The sequence below is a fragment of the Mercurialis annua genome, linkage group LG1-X (genome assembly GCF_937616625.2).
Source record: "Mercurialis annua linkage group LG1-X, ddMerAnnu1.2, whole genome shotgun sequence".
In the NCBI taxonomy this organism is placed as follows: domain Eukaryota; kingdom Viridiplantae; phylum Streptophyta; class Magnoliopsida; order Malpighiales; family Euphorbiaceae; genus Mercurialis; species Mercurialis annua.
The window spans coordinates 66,235,874-66,251,469 of record NC_065570.1 but is presented as its reverse complement, the minus strand read 5'-3'; the positions used below and the strand labels follow the sequence as shown (position 1 = coordinate 66,251,469).

Here is a 15,596-nt window from a genome sequence, read left to right as displayed (position 1 = left end):
GCTGACTTGAGTTCCATTTTTGTTATAATTATTTAGCTTCGTAAAACATATAGATTGCTTAGCCATTTGTACATCTTGTTCAAAACATTATTACCCATTATTATAATCAACATGCGCAATTGATAAGCTTCTTTACAACTAAAAGATTACATCAAACCATAAAAGTGAATAATATATTATATAAAAGAATTAAATAAACAAAAAGGAAAAATATACAGAAAAAAAAAACTAGAAGTGGACTAACTTAAGCCACTCCTCTGACTATAAATGTGGATGAACTGATTCCACGTCAATTACTTACACTTACACACACACATATTTATTGGTAAGTATTTTTTTCAAATTCTTGATAATATATATCATTCTTTTGATTCTTGAATTGATATATACAAAAGGGTCTGGATTAGAAAATAAAATTAAAATTCCAAATCTTTTGTGTAGTTGCAGATTGATGAATGATGATGAAGTCCATGGTCATGTTGGTTCAACTCATATTGATTGTATTATCAGGATCTGTGAAGAGTGGAAATGCAGGAATCACCAGTTCTTACGTTCGCTCTGCGTTTCCATCTACTGATATCCCTCTCGATAATCCAGTATTTAATCCTCCTCCTGGTTATAATGCACCACAACAAGTAAGCAAATTCGAGATACTAAAATTGTTGATTTCATAGCTTCAAATCTTAACTCCGCCCGTAAAACCAGGTGCATATAATCCAAGGTGACTACAATGGAAAAGCTGTAATAGTGTCATGGGTGACTCCTGATGAACCAGGCTCCAACAAAGTGTTCTATGGCACGTTCGATAAAAAATATGCTTTTATCGCCGAGGGCACAGTCACCAACTTCACATTTTACAAATACAAATCTGGTTTTATTCATACTTGTCTCCTTAGTGACCTTCAGGTAATAATATATTTTCCATTACTTGCTACTTAGAATCATGAATTTTACTTAATTTCTTTAATTTCCAGTATGATACCAAATACTACTACAAGCTTGGGGAGGGTAATTCTTCTCGAGAATTTTCCTTCGAAACGCCTCCCGCGATCAATCCGGATTTACCTTATACGTTTGGAATTATCGGTCAGTTCCCTTCCGCTATTCTTAAATTATATAATGAATTCATGCGAGTGCGAATATACGACCTAGATAAGAAATTTCTGTAAAACAAATCTCGATCACCTAAATTTATGTTTGAATTTGACAGGTGACCTGGGACAGACATTCAATTCATTGTCTACTCTAAGACATTTCATGAAGAGTAAAGCTAAAGCTTTGTTGTTTCTCGGAGATCTATCTTATGCGGACAAATATCAGTATAACTGTGTTGGTATAAGATGGGATTCTTGGGGTCGTCTTGTTGAAAATAGTACTGCTTATTTGCCCTGGTTTTGGTCTATTGGAAATCATGATGTTGAGTACTTCCCTTACATGGTAAACTATTAATATCCTTATCATAATCAAACCGAATAAAAATTTACTGTAATTAATCAATTTGGTTCAGTTTTTGTACGTCCTTGAAAGAGAGAAATGCTATATATATTGGGGTTAATTACTATTAACCCTATGAATTTACATATGAACTATTATTTTCCCCATGAAGTTCTAAAATTGTTATGCACGTTTTAGCTTTCTTTAACTAAAACCTTCCTTTATAAGGGGGTTTTGGTTTAATATAGAACATTAAAGTCAAGGAGAGAGTGATTTTTCAAAATTGAGAGGGGAAATAGTAATTCGGATCTAAATTCTTAACCATGTATATTATTGTCTAGCTTCTAATACTTGAAATGTACATGCAGGGAGAAACCACTCCTTTCAAGAATTATGTGTATAGGTACCCTACCCCTTACATGGCCTCCAATAGTAGCACTCCTCTTTGGTATTCTATCAGACGAGCATCTGCTCATATTATTGTACTCAACAGCTATTCTGGTTTCGGTAACATTTTCTACCCTGTTTCATGACTAAAAAAGAAATTCAAATGCAATTTATACAAACCGAATGATTTCAAACTTATGAATAGCAACATACACACCTCAGTGGATTTGGCTCTATGAAGAACTCCAAAAGGTTAACCGGACAGAAACACCTTGGCTCTTTGTTATCACGCATGTCCCGCTCTACAACAGCAATGAGGCACACTTCATGGAGGGCGAAGGCATGCGATCAAACTTCGAGAAGTGGTTCGTTGAACACAAAGTCGACATAGTCTTTTCTGGTCATGTTCATGCTTATGAGAGATCGGTACGTATATATCTATGGCTTTCACATTGACAAACAAATGAAAGGATGGCTGAAGGCACTCTGTTTTCTTTCTTCTTTTTTGATGCTAGCATCGTTACTCGAACATTCACTACAATGTTACTAGCGGCCCCTGTTATCCTGTGCCTGATGACTCTGCCCCTCTTTACATAAATGTTGGAGATGGAGGAAATCAAGAAGGTCTTGCTTCAAAGTAAGCAATAAAAATTAAAGCATATGGTCTTTCTGGTCTTTAAACTTTGAGATGGGCTCATATAAGTCAAACTTGATATGTTTAGGCAATTTACTTCATAACTGTCCAACATAAAATAAAGCCTCAATCACGCCCACACCAATATTTACTAAGCCCGTGGAACGCAATTTTGAAGATATGAAGCACAAACATGTTGGAACTGGCATACGATATTAAGCACAAATATATTCACAGTTGCTTTTCAGGTGCTTTAAAATACCAAAGTGGGATAACGGTCTTATTTTGGAGAATTGTGGGTTATATAGTTGAAATAGGTCAAATTTGACTTATGTAAGCCCGTCCCCACAAGTTTAAAGACTAGAATGACTCTTTACTCAAAAAAAAAAATTAAGATTGACAAATTGATGTTGATGATATGCAACAATGTATAATATTAAATAAATCTATCACTGCATCTGTAGCTATACCTATCCACAACCAGACTATTCTGCATTTAGAGAAGCCAGCTATGGCCATTCAATATTGAAGATAAAAAACAGGACTCATGCATTCTATTACTGGAACCGGAACGATGACGGGAAAAATGAGGTAGCTGATTCACTTATAGTCTACAATCAGTACTGGTAAGTAACTAACTGTACCTGTTTTTCGGCGATTTGTCGGTGATTTAGCTGAAAACACTTGTGTATCAAAGGGTTAAGTTTTATTTGTGCAGGTTAGACAGAGAGGTAAAGAAGAATCATCTAAAGGGTGTCGTTGGTGAAGCTGCAAGAAACTACTGAAGCTGCAAGAAACTACTGAAGCAACTTATCTATTATGTTCTCTAACCAATGAAGTATGTGGTCATCTTAGATAATTAACTTATAATAATCCTGCTGGCATATAGTTAATTATGGGAACCATCCACTTCATTGTAAGAATGTGTGATCTATCAACGTAATTTAATAATAAAATGTTCCTGTGTTGGACATTAAACTGATGGATAAATAAAAGATATCACCTTGCTACGCATCAACTTTTAGCTACCTTGGTAATACTCCGCCTATGTTGCATGGAAACTTCGTGAGTTCAATGTTTCCGCATTCATTTCCATTTCCGCAAACGCTTTTAAAACTCAGAGTTTCATTTCCCTAGCTGTCCAGAGAGTTTCCGACCGAGTTTTGACAGAATCCAATCAGTCAATAGCTTAACAGCAATACATAAGGGTTAGAAAAGGAGCTAGAGCATTATAGTTATGACAGAGTTAGAAACCCAATCATTCATAAGAACTTCAAGCAGACATGACTTGCCTTCTTCTACCAATAGCCCTCCAGCAGTGGCCCCATTTTAGACTCAACAAGTCCCTGTCCAGCATAGCTCACCAGGGAAACTATTCTCTATAGTTTAATAAACAGCATTAACATCGATATGCCGTTTTGCAGAAATAATTGTCTTAAGAGCAGAAGCAGATTCAAGTATACTTTGATGTTATATCTCTTTTATAAAATACTCAGTAATGTAGTTACCAACATTCCTTATCACCCACAGCCTGTAAATCAAACAGCTCCACCAAATCAGCATTCTTTATCAATAGTCAATACCACCATCACCAACTCCTTTTGAAGTTAAAAACTCACTGTAGTCATCGTCCACATCACATTCTTCATCATCCACTTCTTCCTTAGTAGCATGAGCTGCTAATGAAAAGCAAAACTCCACATAATCATCATCCGCGTGATCCCCTTCTTCACTAGCATTCTTAGTGTTATTACCATTACCAACATTACCATCATCATCAACAGCTTCTAAAGCAAGATACTTCTCATAATCAGAATCCACAAAACAATCATCTTCATTAATATCATGACCATGCAAATCCAAATATTTTCGATAATCAGAATCGACACAATTATCATCTCCATCACTACAATTAGTACTATCATACACTCCATCAGCACTAGATTTACCTTTACTAAAGTCATCATTATCACGAGTTGCTTCTAAATCAAGAAATTCGCGGTAATCAGGATCTACATTATCATTATATAGAACCCTAGCTTTATATGTACTCTTACATTTACTATTACAACTACCGGAATTATCAGTGATGCGACACGTTCTCTGCCTTTTTGTTGATAATGTAGGTTCATTTGATTCGTCGTTATCATTAACATGGCCGGAACAACAAGAATCTCTACAGTCGCATCTCATTCTATAGTCGGAAAGTAAAATCTAAATTTTACCAGTGAGAGCAAAATTGAAGATAGAAAAGTAAAATTAAAGATCAGAAACCGTCACACCTTGACTCGACGACGGAAGTTAGCCGACGAACTGGTTGGTGATGGGTTGCTAGTTGCTACTGACCGCGACTGAAATGGCCTGAGTTCAGTTCTTTAGCAGCAATCACAGTCACAGTCACGGACACTGAATTTCAATTTAATTAAAGTACCCAGGAGAAATTTTTGAGAAATATTAACACCAATAGAGCCCTTAATGTTTGTTCCGGATAACACTTGAGTCCTTAAATTTTTAAAATTACTAATTCTACTCTAGGATAATATTTGCATGTGCTATATTGGATTTTTTTTGGTTAAATAATCATAACGTTCAGTGAAATTACACCAAAAAAACTAAAATTATTTATCATAAATTGGAGGAAATACAGTGTATTTGACTTAAGAGTAACATTACAGTCATTCCAAATCTTTCTTCATATGCGAAAAAGGAAACAAATTGTTAAGGACTAAAAGTGGTCTTTTTAAAAGTAGAATAATTAATAAAAAAATCACGCTAAAATATGAAAAGAAAATGACAATCTTAAAAATAATGAAAAACAAGGCCAAAATATGAGCACTTCAAACATATGCCGAATTTTTTAAACAAAATTGAGCTCTAAAATGATATATTTCTTTTATTTTTAAAGAAAACGCTCATCCTTTCTATTTTATGCTCATTAATACTCAATTTGAAAATACTAACACTTATTCCATGCAATTGCGTCAAATCATTTTTACAATAAGTGGAATATTCAACTATTGTTTTTTTCTTTTGTGTTGTATAATTATTCATAATCTTAACTACATTTTATTAAATTAAAAAATAAATAATTGATGATATAAAAGAAAAAGTAGATACAAAATGGCCAGTTGGCATCGTATTAAGAAACAAGATTACGTAAAAAAAACAAATGTAGTCATTTCTCAAAATAAAAAATGAAAATATCAAAGGTTATTTGTCAGTTTTGTTTTTTATTTTTCTTTTTTGCAGTTCAAAAAATCTTTAATACGCATAAGTCTTAAACATAATGAAGAATAAGGCCAGAAAAATGTAGCATTACAATAGTCTCGTTAATTTTTCACTTATAAACCTCAAATCACAGCCTAATTTTTGCAAAAAATATTTATGTACACTAATATAAGTACTCTCCACTCTTCACATGTACATAGCGCGCAAGAATTTATTGATTGCTACCCACTAAATATTCTTCTCTATGCATTAATCTACTGCATGGGTATATATCCGAGCCTCTGAGAGCTATGTTGAACCATTCTCTGCTGTCGAGATACCTACGAGTCGCGATAGATAAGCTGTGGTGTCCACTTGAGGTTCAGATTTAGCCATCCAGATTTAGCACCATCCACCTGAAACTTGTCTTTATATTCTCCTTCCAAAATCACCCTGGTCAATGTCAGTATGCATCTTCCCATGTAGTCCTGCATGAATTTTAAATGCCTAGGTCAAAGGACAATGTAATGAAAATATCAAGCCTTTCGTGGCAGAAACATTTTAGAAGGCCCCTGTTTCGGAAACAGAACTTCACGATGAAAAATAAGCAGAGATACGATAGTGACAACAGGCATGCAGGGCTTTTCTCGGCTCAAGAAGATAATATGGAATAGAAGGATTAGAGTCGGTACCTTTAATTGAACTAGAGTGGCAACACTTGGTATAATACACGCAAACTCACCTATGATACCATTCTATTCTATGTTGCACAGAAACTTATCAAGTCATACGGTTCGGCGTTCTGTTTCTGTTTTCGTGCAACATCGATACTAGGCCTGTGCAATCAGTAGGTTCTGTCGGTTCAGTAACCGAACTCAACAAACCGAAAACCAAAGTTTGGTAAAATTATGAAACCAAACCGAACCGAACTTTAGGTACAAACCGCATCGAACCGAAAAAATGCAGTTTGGTTTGGCTTGGTTCGATTAAAATCCAAAATTCTTTTTTTTTGTTATTTTTTAAAAAAATAAAAAATTATTGACTAATAATTATTTTATTAACGTTTATTAGTATATTAGTACATTTTATCTATTATAAGAAATTTATTAACCCATATCTTAGATATAATTAAAGAATAAAGACTAAAAAACTATAAATAATAAATATATATATATATATATTAATTACAAAAAACAATTGTTATTCAGTTTTTCGGTTAAATCGGTTTTCAAAAAGCTAAAACCGAACTGATAACTGAATATCAAATTTTTGTGTTGATAGAAACTGAACCAAACCGTACTAACCATAAAAAAAAAAAAAAAAACTAACCAAAAAACTGAACCAATATTAGAATTTTCGATTCAGTTCAGTTTGGTTTTTGCACACCCCTAATAGATACTATGTTAAGGAAAACCGGTTCGGAGCATTGTACCGATTTGAGTAAACATACCAATTGGCAGCTAAGCAGCAATGCCGCCAAGAAATATTGAATGGGGATGGGGGCGGGGCGGGGGGTTCCAAGGCATACAAATAACCTCCGGTTTTTTTCATATTTTCCGGTGAATTTACCATTTGATCATCCATCAAAACAAAATACTGAAAAAATAAAAGATAAAAGAGAACAAGTAGTTTCTAATATTTACCTTGCCAAATGTATCATGGTCCCAAACTTCAAGAATTAGCATATCGTGCAATCCATCTTCGACAACGAAGTCAAAAGTTTGATTCCAAACAGGGTTCAAGCTGTCATTCACAACCTGAAATAACAAATTTAACCAATGAACCGACCACAAATATTATATAGTGCATGAAATAGAACACATGAAAACCCAAGGTAGCCATACTTATAGATGACTCGCATTTACATCACCCAAAACTTGAAAAGGCAAATAACAAAACATGAATGAGAAATTCGAGGAAATCAAAGCCACATGCTTAAAGAGACATTGAAATTGCACTTCTAATTCAACTCATGCATCTAAGCTTTTAACCATAGCAACAAAAAACCCACCGAAGATGGTTATGATAAAGGAGGTTTATCTCCATCCTTTGTATGGTCATGATCAAAAAATCCAAAATGAGAAAATTCCTGAATACAAACTTGATTTACAAGTTCCCTAGCTGATAAAACATTACATTTCCTCAATGAGAGATAAGAAAACACACATCTTCATGTAATAAATTAAAGACTTGATTCAGTATGACTCCAAATTAAAATTTCCTTAACTGCATCCCTTACCCTGGTTTTGTTTTTTGCCTCTGATTTCTTCATTGTTAGAACAATATAAGGATCAGCCTTGCCCATCAAATCTACAGCAGGTAAATCTTCGGCAGATATCACAGTTACAGAAAGAACTCCTCTAATAATGACATCCCTTCTCCTTTGGGTTGCTTGTTCATTTTCAGCAACTCCATCAGACCCACTTTTTAGGACCTTCTCCAATGAGGTCATTGAAAAGGTAGGAGCAAAAGGGTTTTTAAACCCATTCTCCATGCCAAAGGGACAGTACAAAAGCTCCAAATGAACCTGCGGTAACATCCATTAATATATTAGGTTGGCATACAATAAACAACTCTTTTTTATAGCAACTTGCAGTTGCAGAGTAAAGTTTAAAATTGATGTGAAGCATAGAAATGTTATGAGCTGTTCTATTGTTAGTTATCATCTCTGATAAACAATTCAAAAGTGAAGTGTCCAACTAACTGTGACTTTCTGAAATTGGGCTACATTAATTACTGAACCTACAGCTTGCATCTTAAATATGAGTGTCAAAAACATTATTTCTCCAAGTCTGACTGTGAATAAGCTTGTGTGTGTATGTAGGATTGTATAAGCTCTTCTTCTCCGAATAATAAATGGAACCATCAAATTCTCCTTTAGCTTGTAAAAATAATCAGAGAGACACTGAAGCAACTAAAACCTTTAGATTTCACAATATAAGATAATCCCAGCAACAACATACTCGACAATCCTTGATAAAAATAAATGAGACTTATAGAATCACAAGACTAAGAACCTCAGCCAATAGGTTCATGAAATAGTAACAACCAGCTCAATTATACGTCCAAGTATCTTTTACAGACAACTGGTTAAGACAGTGCAATCTTTTGATAATAGCTAATAGCTAAGTCTAATTAGCGGAACTTGTCTCGGCTAAGAAAAGTGGTAAGTAGAGGATAACATTGGCAAGCGAAAGAAGGAAAACCAAAATTGTCTTTTTATTAAAAGTGAAAAGAGAGAACTCCTGCATAATTTTACAGTAATATGATTCTCAAGCAGTGCAGTATGCATTCTCACCTGCCCTCGGTTTTTATTATCCCTTTGGACCTCCAAATCTTTAACCAGCTTCAACCACACATCCTTCACTTTACCAGGCTGCAGCTCACTTAGCTGCACTTGAGTACATCCAATGAGCTCAGAAGCCTGCAGCCCTTCGTTATCAAATATTTTTACCACCAAGTGTTGAGTGGAAGAATCTTCAACAATAAATTCAAAGTGTTCATTCCAAATTGGGTTAAGCTCATTGTTCTGCAAGGGAAAGAACATGAAATTACTGTCCATCAAGTCGAGCAAAATAAGAGATAGTGTTTTAAGCTATCCTACGATTGTTTTGCTGGTTTTTATTCTGTCACGTATAGGACGTATGTATAATTCAGCAAAGGGATCCGATTTCCCAATGAGGTCTTTGTTTGTCAGCTCCTTTGCTTGTACAAGCTTCACTTCCAATATCCCAACAGGCTTCAACTCTAGATCACTGAAAAACAATATTTATAAGATATTTACATGAATAATTAGAAACAAAGATTGCAGAAACCAATAAAAACCACCAAGACTACAGCTGACATACTCTCCCCAACTAATCAAAGGAAAATGGACCACCAATACTTCTCTGAAGTCTAAACAGCTCAATGATTCAGAGAGAAAACTACTGCCTACATCTATAAACCTCTCAATGTGAGGTTGCAACTATTCATATATATTCATATGACTGTATATATTAGTGAAATGACTCTTAGTACCCTTCTTTAGTATTACTGTATTAATAGAAAGGGATAAAAAAACAAGAATACCTGTAATCCCCAGGCAAAATTGGGATGACTTTCCGAACTGGCCAGGTGATAGAATCTTCAATAGCGTCCCTTATTGTGCCCTGTATAGAAAATTATCTCGTTATACTAAAATTAGATAATCTATGAAATCAGACTAGAACTAGTCCACTGATTCATCATTCACAAAAGGAAAAAGTGACCCCTGATCATTCGCCACCATAGTTTGCAAACGAGCATTAACTAAACCCATTCTCTCTCAAAAAAAAAAACTAAACCCATTCACATGCTTATACAAAATGAAGGAAACCAGCGACGCTTTTCAAATTATATTAAATTGGCCAATTCGAGTTCATAACTGTTTATCTGATTACATAACTGGAGTCCAAAACTTGTTAAGATACGACCGTGATGTATATAAGCTGCAACAAACTCACTTCTCGAACCAAATATTGTCTAAATTTGAATGCAAATTTATAGTTACCGAGGAGTTCCATCTGAAGAATGCAAATACAACAACTCAAGCTACCAGATACAATTGAACAAGAGAATGCAACATGCTACAAAGAAAAGCCCATTCCAAATCACGATCAAATAACTAACTTTTGTTCAAGAACCAGTAACATTATCGTGATGCTTAGTCTTTGAAATAAAAATAGAAGCCTAGTTGTCACCCAAGTTCAACATGACCTTAAGCTTGCAGTTGCAGCATATACACGCTGCGGCCTGAATCAATGTTGAAATTGATGAACTATTAAAGTGACTCCATTTCACTGGCCTCCAAACACAATTAAAAGACACAGTAGCAGAAGTTTGTCCTTAATTTTTTGTGTTGAGAACAATCTAATACAATCTCTACTGATGTGGAAAAACTTGTATATTCAACACTAGAAAACACCAACCTAATTTTGGTGGAAAGCAGCCTAACATTAAAGACACGGCTGAGAAACTGAGAATAGAAATTCAAATGGATTATAAATATTCTGTTTGTTTACCTTAAGAAATGGCAAGCAAAATACTTCACTCAATGAAATAATAATCTATTATAAAATGATTTTTCATATAAGGCAATAATAAGTTTCACAAACCTCAATCGCATCTTGAAGTCCTGGAATTGTTGATATATCACCACCAATAACTTTAAGAGTCAAATCAAGCTTTTTCTGCAAGTCAGAAACCCAAAGTCAACCATAAAAGATGAGTCCTTCGTCTGTCTGCATCTGTATGGGCATGTGTGTTTCCATAATACATGTAATTTTGATAGGGGGTAGGAACAATAAGAAAAATTTGTTTATTACTTCAAAATCCTGTTCTTTATGTTTAAGTAACTCCGTCTCCCTTGGTCTCAATCTTTGCTCTCACAAGTTCTTATGAGCTTGAAATATGTGCATTGTTCTACGCATGAATTTAGATATCCTTTACCAATCATTAATCCAAAACATCTAAAGCTTAAGATATTCTATACCTTTTGTCGAAGAGAAAAAGAAACAGCTCCAAAACAAGGAAACTCATTGACTAGTGGCTTAAAGATCAGCCTGAAAATCCCAGTAAATCCGATATCTTTCACCTGAACAGAAGAGAAGAAAGAGAATAAAGCATGATTTGATAGATAAATACACAATTCCTTAAGGCAAACCAGCAGTTGCCAAATGAAGACAAATCTTTTATAAAAAGAAAGACATATAAACATTGATTGCTACATTTTTTTTAAAGGATAATACTCTAAGAATTTGACCTAATTATAAGGTATCCATTAGGAAAAAGTGCTACTGTAGTAGTGTCAAATGAAGATTAAATAACTCCCATCTCACAACTTAGACTTAGGTTCCTTCAGAAGTCTAGGTGGAGCAGAGTAAGCCTTAGCATGAATTAAAGTGGATCAGAATGAAAAATCTGAAAGACATTGTGGTTGGTTACCCTCAGAAACAGTTGATATTTCAAAACATTATTTTCTACAAATGGCAGAAAATGTCTAAAATATTTACCTGCACAGGCAAGGAAACACCAAGTCTAGTCTTAATATCAAGAATTATACTTGGATTCCCATCCCAGTTCATTTCCAACTCCATGGTGATGCCACCACTCCCATCATCTTCAAGAATAGAAACTCCTAGATAATAACATTGATATGTAAGAGCTTGAGATAAATGAGGATGACCCGTTTGTTCATCTTTAGAAAATATTTATCCAAGCATGTGAAATTGTGCGGCTAAATTCTGTTTTTCTCAAAGACAGAAAGTCATGCATGAAAATTCCCTAGTTGAACAGAAAAACTAAAACCGCTACGGTAACTAAAATTGCTTGCAAATAAATTTTCAACAGAATCTCAACAAACTCATAAGGATGATTTGACAACATTTGACCCCAAGAAGAAAATCAAATCGACATTTCCACATGCAATTCTAGTTGGAAGAGAAAGTAAATAGATCATATTGATCAAATTAACTTCAAGTTGAAAGTAAAATGACCCATAAACTAAAAATTACAAATGCAATACCATGTAATCCAAGGAGCAAAACTAACCTGTGAACTGTGGTGCAACAGTTCCGAGAGTAAACCTGGAAAACTTTAGAGATGACAATATCACCGGCCTATATTGCTCAAGAACAGGCTCCACATTAGCCTTTATCAACTCAGAAGCTGCCTACAAACACACGACTTTTAAATCCTATACAAACTACACCAAACCAGTAACTTCACAACTCCCTTTTAATCTCCCAATTGACCAACCTGAACGCCTAACCTAACATTTTACATTAACACCAAATACCCAGAAATACAGACATAAAACAGAAGTTAGTACCTCATTGACATAAGGCCAGATCTTGGTGAGATGATGATTAAGCCAAGTCAGCTGAAGGAACACAAATACATAACCAAATCAGTAACTTTAACAGTGAAAATGAGTGAGTAGAGTAGTGGTAAGTGGTAAGTAAAGGAAGTTACCTTCTGGCGCTGAGAAAAAACAACCCAAGAAGGGTAAAATTCAGAAGGCAAGATTTTTCTTGAATCTGCCACTGTCATTCTAGCAAAAGCAGCTACGGTAGTGGCCTGCAAAACAACCCAATAATCAAAACTCCAAGAAAATGGAAAACAATGAACAAATAAAGATAATGAAATGGAACAACACTAACAAGATGAGAACGACGGTTGGATCTTGCATTCTCACACTTGACAAACCCAATAATGATAGCAAGTCCAACAACAAAACCCAGAGCTAATCCAAAGAAAAACGACATTTCAGTTACTGGGTTTTGTTCAACTGCAAGATTACAAAGAAACTAGTAAATGAAATAGTGAAATATCGTTGAAATCAAAGAGACTATAATAGGGTTTTTGGGTATTGCAACAAAGTAAGTGAAAGGGTCGGTTGGCCGACATCTCAAACTATCGAATTTCCTTCCTTTTTGGTGTTTTTCGTTCGGTCATCCACTTTTCTACTATTTTCTTTTCGAAAAAATCATTTTGTTCCATTCATATCATTGCAAATAAATGGCAAGAATATCCATAAATTAAATTTATAAATTGATTTTTATTAAACTATATAAGTTAGTTGTATAAATATCTGTGGATATAGTATATGTAAATTAATGTGTATACTAATTTAATTACTATATATATTTGATGTCCAAAACTACTTGATCCGCGTCGAATTTAATTAAAGAAAATTATAAATTTTAGTTAACCTATAAAAATTTAATAAGAATAACTAATGTGATTTAGTTCTTATTTTATCTCATGGTATACTTTTGAAAACAATAAAATAAAATCAAACTAACATGAATTGTGCATATTCAGCTAAACCGAATTTTAATATGTTCATACTTGATTCAGTATGTTAACCGTTAAAGTTGAGCCGATTACATTTTAGTGACACATTTGTGGCGGAGGTCTAAAATCTTTATAAAAAGAATAAAATTTAATTTATAAACTTTAATTCCATCAAAGATTTTAAAATAGGTAAGACAAAAGTTCACCGACCGCTGTTTATAGAGATGGTTTTTCATTGAAAAAAATGGCTAAATTCATTTTGGATCTCTAAACTATATTATTTTGATTTATTAGGTTTTTTAATTTTTATTTATCTTTCTCAGATCTTTTAACTTTTATTTTTTAATTCATTAGATCTCTTAACTTTTATTTGACTTCCTCAAATCCTTACAACTTTGTTTTTTGGTTAATTAGGTTCTTAAATAAAGATCTGTTTAATGAATTAAACAATAAAAATTTAGAAATTTGAGAAAGTCAAATAAAAATTAAAGAACTTGATGAACTAAAACCGTATAATTTAGAAATTTTAAAGTGGGTTTAGCAAAAGAAATTGATATAGGTTGAAAATGTTCATAGAGTATGTATGACAACTGATAATTACTGTAACGGAAAATAAAACCTGTATATACGACAAATGCTATGGAGAAATATCAAGAACAGTAGAACAGTCAATGAATGAGAAAATGTTGAAAGGTACAAACAGTGGCGGATCTAGACATATAATATTGAGGGGGCCAATCCGAATTTTAATAATAACACGATCTAATTTAAAAAAATTGTATGCAATTGAGTTTGCCTATTAAATTATTATATATGTATTTTTTTAGTATATTTTTTAGAAATTAAAAAATTAAATTAAACTCATAAAATTATATGAATTAAAAGATCAAGTGAGTTTGTTGATCTCGTACAATTCGGTTTAAAATATTAAATGTTTTGATGGATTAGTTTAGTTTAATTGCGAAAAATATTAAAATTGTAATTTAATTGGCTCCGGCTTAAACCAAATATATACAGTCGACCCTCTGATAATTAATACACATGGTGGATCAAAAATTTATTAGTTATTAGAATTATTAATTTATTAAATTTGTATAAAAAATTATAAAAAATGTTTTAAAGCATCTACATTAATAGACCTAATATTAATATTATATTATAAAAAACTAACTAAATACATTTTACAATCACTCAATTTAAAAAATATCAATTGATATGAAACCAAAAAATAACTATTAAGAAGTTGTATTCATAAAGTAAAATAATTTTTAATATTTTTTATATTAGAGATACTTTACTTACTTTAATTTATTTATCTAATAATTTCTTTTAAAATTTCTCAAAAGAATAAGTCATAATTTGATGGTATTTTAACTTCCACTTTATGAATTAAGTTTAGTATTGCCTCAAATAAATCATCAATTGTTATGTACTCCCTCCGTCCCGTAAAGATAGAAAAAGTACCCATTTTACAAGAATTAAGAAAGTAGTTATTTATAGGTAATTTGTGATAATTTGTCTAAATTACCCTTTGTACTTTATTAGTTATGTACATTTCCCAAAGCCACTCTACTAATTATAGCACTTATAACTCATTTGTTTATCTTTTCAAAATATGCATTTAATGTTTTATGATAAGCATGTAGGGGTATTTTGATAATTTTTGAGTTAACTAACTCTACTTTTTCTATTTTTATGGGACAAAAAAAGGTGGTACTTTTTCTATCTTTATGGGACGGAGGGAGTATTTTTTTTAAAAAAATCTCTCTAATAATTAATATTCATGTAGAATATATTTTAAATTTTATTAATTATTAAATAATAGAATTATTAATTATCCGACGTGGAACGAAGTTGGTTCTCTCAATTTTCTATTAATTATTAGAATTATTAGTTTATAGAATATTAATTATTAGAGGGTCGACTGTATTTATAAAAATAGCTTGAAAAATAACTATTTTATAAATTTATAATTACAATTGTTGTACCCAAGTGCTATTAGAAAGAAGACGAATATGTAATGTTGTTTATGAGGAGTTACTAATCTCAACTCAACATTCTTAGAGATACAATATTAAAAATCACATGCATTAAGTTACTTGCCACTTACATTATA

At 32.8% G+C, this 15,596-nt stretch overlaps 3 protein-coding genes across 4 annotated transcripts; 1 reads left to right on the top strand and 2 right to left on the bottom strand.

Annotated features, from left to right (window-relative positions):
• Positions 1-440: 440 nt before the first annotated feature.
• Positions 441-4,877, bottom strand: LOC126655314 (uncharacterized). The gene is made up of 2 exons (XM_050349439.2): positions 3,485-4,877; positions 441-2,559 (listed from the first exon to the last, which is right to left on the bottom strand). The coding sequence occupies exon 1, from the start codon at positions 4,646-4,648 to the stop codon at positions 4,025-4,027; it is 624 nt and encodes a 207-aa protein (XP_050205396.1). The 5' UTR covers positions 4,649-4,877; the 3' UTR covers positions 441-2,559; positions 3,485-4,024.
• LOC126655306 (bifunctional purple acid phosphatase 26-like) lies at positions 456-3,433 on the top strand. The gene is made up of 9 exons (XM_050349430.2): positions 456-635; positions 706-906; positions 975-1,086; positions 1,211-1,437; positions 1,803-1,941; positions 2,027-2,247; positions 2,337-2,458; positions 2,920-3,081; positions 3,174-3,433. The coding sequence occupies exons 1-9, from the start codon at positions 456-458 to the stop codon at positions 3,238-3,240; spliced, it is 1,431 nt and encodes a 476-aa protein (XP_050205387.1). The 3' UTR covers positions 3,241-3,433.
• An 855-nt stretch (positions 4,878-5,732) lies between the features above and the next one.
• LOC126662615 (synaptotagmin-5) lies at positions 5,733-13,173 on the bottom strand. Of its 2 annotated transcripts, none has more exons than XM_050356361.2 (13): positions 12,844-13,171; positions 12,656-12,760; positions 12,513-12,563; positions 12,233-12,353; positions 11,695-11,819; positions 11,175-11,276; positions 10,798-10,872; positions 9,734-9,813; positions 9,267-9,417; positions 8,961-9,191; positions 7,902-8,189; positions 7,306-7,419; positions 5,733-6,150 (listed from the first exon to the last, which is right to left on the bottom strand). In XM_050356361.2, exons 1-13 carry the CDS (start codon positions 12,946-12,948, stop codon positions 6,004-6,006), a joined length of 1,695 nt encoding a protein of 564 aa, XP_050212318.1. In that variant the 5' UTR covers positions 12,949-13,171; the 3' UTR covers positions 5,733-6,003. The 2 variants fall into 2 exon arrangements, with proteins under 2 accessions (XP_050212318.1, XP_050212319.1); XM_050356362.2 differs by lacking the exon at positions 5,733-6,150 and adding an exon at positions 6,183-6,498 and having other exon boundaries at positions 12,844-13,173.
• Positions 13,174-15,596: the final 2,423 nt, after the last annotated feature.

What these genes read in the sequence shown, in the direction of transcription:
- LOC126655306 (XM_050349430.2), top strand. Translation starts at nt 456, where the DNA reads ATGATGATGAAGTCCATGGTCATGTTGGTTCAACTCATATTGATTGTA. An exon ending in TTATACGTTTGGAATTATCG is followed by an intron (nt 1,087 to 1,210) that starts GTCAGTTCCCTT and finishes TGAATTTGACAG; the next exon opens with GTGACCTGGGACAGACATTC. An exon ending in CAAGAAGGTCTTGCTTCAAA is followed by an intron (nt 2,459 to 2,919) that starts GTAAGCAATAAA and finishes CTGCATCTGTAG; the next exon opens with CTATACCTATCCACAACCAG.
- LOC126655314 (XM_050349439.2), bottom strand. Translation starts at nt 4,648, where the DNA reads ATGAGATGCGACTGTAGAGATTCTTGTTGTTCCGGCCATGTTAATGAT.
- LOC126662615 (XM_050356361.2), bottom strand. Translation starts at nt 12,948, where the DNA reads ATGTCGTTTTTCTTTGGATTAGCTCTGGGTTTTGTTGTTGGACTTGCT. An exon ending in GACTTCAAGATGCGATTGAG is followed by an intron (nt 9,814 to 10,797) that starts GTTTGTGAAACT and finishes TTTTCTATACAG; the next exon opens with GGCACAATAAGGGACGCTAT. An exon ending in AGGCAAAAAACAAAACCAGG is followed by an intron (nt 7,420 to 7,901) that starts GTAAGGGATGCA and finishes TTGTTATTTCAG; the next exon opens with GTTGTGAATGACAGCTTGAA.